Source organism: Eretmochelys imbricata, chromosome 15 (assembly GCF_965152235.1).
Source record: "Eretmochelys imbricata isolate rEreImb1 chromosome 15, rEreImb1.hap1, whole genome shotgun sequence".
Taxonomy (NCBI): Eukaryota; Metazoa; Chordata; order Testudines; family Cheloniidae; genus Eretmochelys; species Eretmochelys imbricata.
Genome location: NC_135586.1, coordinates 10,816,044 through 10,820,622, shown reverse-complemented (window position 1 = coordinate 10,820,622; position 4,579 = coordinate 10,816,044). Strand labels below are relative to the sequence as shown.

General features: G+C 45.8%; 1 protein-coding gene across 1 annotated transcript; it reads right to left on the bottom strand.

Annotated features, from left to right (window-relative positions):
* Positions 1-957: 957 nt before the first annotated feature.
* COX6A1 (cytochrome c oxidase subunit 6A1) lies at positions 958-4,070 on the bottom strand. The gene is made up of 3 exons (XM_077834953.1): positions 3,855-4,070; positions 2,212-2,351; positions 958-1,212 (listed from the first exon to the last, which is right to left on the bottom strand). Exons 1-3 carry the CDS (start codon positions 3,955-3,957, stop codon positions 1,126-1,128), a joined length of 330 nt encoding a protein of 109 aa, XP_077691079.1. The 5' UTR covers positions 3,958-4,070; the 3' UTR covers positions 958-1,125.
* Positions 4,071-4,579: the final 509 nt, after the last annotated feature.

The following is a 4,579-nucleotide window of genomic DNA, read 5'->3' as shown; positions in this document are numbered from 1 at the left end:
TGGTTAAACTGAATGGTTTGCATTACAGCATAGATTCTTGTTAATTAGTACTACAAGGTCATAACTAAAGAGCTCACTCCTCTCAACTTCTGTAGGATAAGACTTTATGGTAGAATATGAAAACACTGCTGCTTCAGAACTGACTAGTTAGAATTAAAAGGAAGCTTCTTTCACAGGTGTTACTACTTTGTTGTCCATGATGGACATCTTAGTTTTTATGAATTTGCACAGCACCTCATTCCTAACTGGGCATGTTAAGTTCTAACTTATGCAGTTACATACGTATGAATCAGTATTAGATTATGAAGTCATCTGGCAAAATTGCATAGGGAAAACAGAAGGCACAAGTACTAGCAAGGTGCGGAACAGTGCAAATTCTTCAGGATGCTGCAAGAATAGAACTTTGCTCTGCCACAATATAGGAGCACTACAGCTGGGGAAGACAGTGCTATCTAGTAGAGTATACCTCTCAGAGACAAGGTTTGTTTATGGATGTGTTAGTTTCCAGAGTTATCCAGTGTAGGATTTCTTGCATCTTTCTTTAAGAGCAGTAGTTTTCAGCAGACCATGTACTATATTAGATGGACCACTGCCCTGATATGGTATGACAGTTCCCATTAAACAATGCTTCAGTTCAATAGCTTTCAAGAATTTTATCTAGCACTTATGCTCCTTTCAACATGAGTAATGGTTTAGGGAGAAAATCAATTGCAGTTTAGATCCAATCCTGTTGCTTGCATTAGTTTGGTTTTCTAGTATGCATTCCTACCACTAGTCTGTTATAGGCCACTCCTACCTCTAATGGCTGCTTAAAGGAGATAAGCAGCAATTAAATCCCTCACTACACTACTGCCTACAAAACCTTTTCCAGCCACCCAAGAAAAATTTAACAAACTCTGTAATTGGGAAAAGACTAGATCAAGGATTTCTAGTTCTTTACAAAGGTCCACACACAAATGGAAGTTTAGGATTTATTTATGTTAAGTGACCTCCCCTTCAAGTACAGGGCCAAAGGTCAGAATGCATTTATAATGACAGTACAAGGAATGCAGAATATTTTTTAGATTGAGGGTCCCATACGATGTTCTGGTCCAAAGAGAGCAATTGATGCTGTGGTCCAAGTGTTCAGTGATCCTCTTCATAGCCAGTTGGGAGAGCATTTGTATGAGGGTTGTGAAACAGAGTTTTGGTCCCATCTCCCCATGGGAAGGGCTGTTGAAAGAAGTAATTGACAAGATTGCTTGGTAACTGTTTGACAAATCTGCTAAGGCACAAGAAGTCAACTCCTATAACAAACAATGTTTGGGTCTGTACATATTACAGAATTTGAAAGCCTGGAGTAAGTAAGTTGAAGCTGAATTTACACCCACCACTTGTGGTAACAGAGCAGAACTCTTTCTTGAATGCTTGGGTAAATCTACAATTCTAAACTTGATAATCTAGTCAGCACTGCACCTCTTGTAATGTTTACAAGCAACTATGGTAAATAGACACACAAATGTAGAAATGAATTTGATTTACCAATATCCCAAGACAAAATCTAAGCCATGGTACTTTGAACTAAATACTAGAGGCAGTATATTACAAATTCATTCTACTTATAAGTAGCAGTAGACTCAACAATAAAGAGCCCACCACTACTTCCACCCCTTTAGGATTCTTTTATCAATAGCTTCTGCTAGGGATGCCAGTTAGTTGACATTACTTCAGGCATTCTCAATAGTTTTTATAGCAAGTCCTCCCCTCCCATTTAGCAATTTGGGAAAGACAGGGTGATCTCAACCCAACACTTGTGTGTGACCCCTTGACTGAGAACTCACACTCCAGTTCCTTCCACCCTCTCATTCATGACAAAGCTGCCCTTTGAGCTGCGTGAATGTAAGTTAAGTGGAAAAACTATTTAGGACCAAAACCTTGATGATGTTTAAAGTTTTACACTCATGCGTGAGTGTAAGAAACTTTAAGATGGAAGGAGAACTCCACATCTACATATAAATACCACAGCTGACAGCCTAAAAGCTCTCCCCCTGCCTTAACAGGTGTGAGTTCTTATTCATGGTATTACAAATACACATATTTCCCAATCAGTCAATTCCACCTCACATCACTTATACTTACTGCAAAAAACGATACAAGCAGTAGTAATCTTGGAATAAATAATTCAGTGACTGGAGAAGATAAGAGCACCTTTATAAGCACTGTTGCACATACCTTGGTCCTGATGCGGAGGTGAGCATAAGGAACAAACTCGTTTCTTTCATGTTCATGCTGCATCTTTAAGTAGCAGTTCAGCATGCATACACCAACACCAGGAAGAGCAACCACAAAAGACAAGATCTTCCATGTCTGAGCTAATGAAGGAAATAAAATACCATGAAGATGCTCAACAGTACAGCTATCCAAAAAATGAGAATTTCCAAGTGGTGATGCATTTCAAAATCTGTTTTGAATTAGAATGAAAACAAGTTTTCAGACTTGAAAGATTATGAAAATATTTTGGTTTTGGATAATTTGAGATTTGTTTGAACACAGTTTTTCAAAATTTGTATTCAATTTTTATATTAAAGCAGTTGTGTCATGATTTCACATGATATAGCATCTGGTATTACATACAAAATGACAAATCAAATACCATATTCAAAAATTCTATTTTGAAAATTTTCCAAAACAAGTGGTATTGAAAACATTTTGAAAGGAAGTTTCAAAGTCTTCAGTGTTGTGAAAAAAAGTTGGTTTAATCAAGTGTTTTGGCAGAAGACTTTTAATTAATATTTTCTGATCAGCTCTAGTTAACAGTAATTTCTGAGACAGTAGCAAGGGTCTTACACTGCACTAACTCCCTGAATATTTCATACATCTGTGCAGCACTAATTCAGCTGAGAAGCACCCTGGACAGACCTCTCCGAATACAATGGTTTTCGAACAGGACTACCAATGTTCTACAAACACTTTCCTTATCAGCAAATTGATGCACTTAGAGAACTATGCAAAACGTGGCCAAGGAGGAATGGATGTGGTTGTATGGTGCATTGCATTCTCAGTGTCACTGCACAAAACAGGTTTCAGAGTAACAGCCGTGTTAGTCTGTATTCGCAAAAAGAAAAGGAGTACTTGTGGCACCTTAGAGACTAACCAATTTATTTGAGCATGAGCTTTCGTGAGCTACAGCTCACTTCATCAGATGTGTACCGTGGAAACTGCAGCAGACTTTATATATACACAGAGAATATGAAACAATACCTCCTCCCACCCCACTGTCCTGCTGGTAATAGCTTATCTAAAGTAATCGTCAGGTTAGGCCAAAACAGTTACTCCATAAGGGTTAGGATCTCTTGTGAAGTAGCCGCTTGACTCCCGTTTTCTATCCCCACGACACCAATCGGTGTACACCCTTGCACCAGGGAAGACTTCTCTGGGACATGAGGGCTTTGCACCAACGTAAGCTCATCACCGCAGAGTCCCTAATGGCAGCAGGCCCTCGGACCAAAGAGGAACACCCTTGTGATTTTCTACAGTTATTGTGGGAGCAAGACGGCAACGGCAGGCACAGACCCCCAGCCCAGCGGGAGGGAGACGCACGGACTTGGGGAGGGGCAGGGAAGAGGCGTCTCCGCCGCACACGGGGAAATGCCCCCGGCCAAGGACGGGCTCGAACCGCGGCGTACGGCCCGTTCCCTCGGGCTGGGTCCGGGTCTCCCTGGCCGCAGCGAGGGGTGGCGTCGCTGCGCGCCCGGGGAAGCGGGCTCAGCCCAGGCCCCAGAGACGCCGCTGAGGGGCTTGGCCTGCGGGCGCTTCGCTCAGCGCAAGGTCACCCGGCCGTCGCCAGCCCCGCCCGGTCGCGGCGCCCCCGTTACCTGCCCCAGCCTCCCCGTGAGCCGCTGCCGACATGAGCCGTCCCAACGGGGCCCGGGGGGCGCCGGCGAGAAGCAGCCGGGAGACTCTTGCGAGCGCCGCCATCTCTACCGCTCAGGTTCCGCTGTGGGTGGGGTCGCTTCCCCAATCCCCGGAACAGGCAATAACCGGGCGGGAAGACGGCGGCCTGCGTGGGACACGCCGGCACACCATGCGCATGTGCTCCAATGCGGGCACCATCTACGTCCGCACCCACGTGACGATTGCCCCTAGACTCGTACTGAGCATGCGTCCTGCTCCGAACGGGTTCCACCTCGAGGCTGACATTGAGGATTGCACTCGACTGTTTTCAAAGTCCTCCTTACTGCGCATGCGCTAATGGGAGGCCTCTCATCAATCACGTGGTTCCTTTTGGCGCCTCACCTGGCTGACAGCCATTTTGGACGTCGAGCTGTCCGCGGCGCCCTCTGAGAGGGACCTGCGCTGCGCTGGGTGCTGAGCTAGACCGACAGCGCCCCCTGCGGTGTAGCGCCGCCGAGCGTCATGGCTGGAACTGGAGAGGCTCGTAGAGCGCGAGGGCGGTGGCTCTAGTAGGATGGGGCGTTCTAGAGCAGCAGGCTGGCCTAGGGGGTCCAGAGCAGGGAAGGGCGGGCGCTAGAACAGCAAGGCTTGGGGCGGAAGGTGCTGTGGGCAGTGAAAGGGCCTGAGGGGGCGTTCTGGAGCAGCA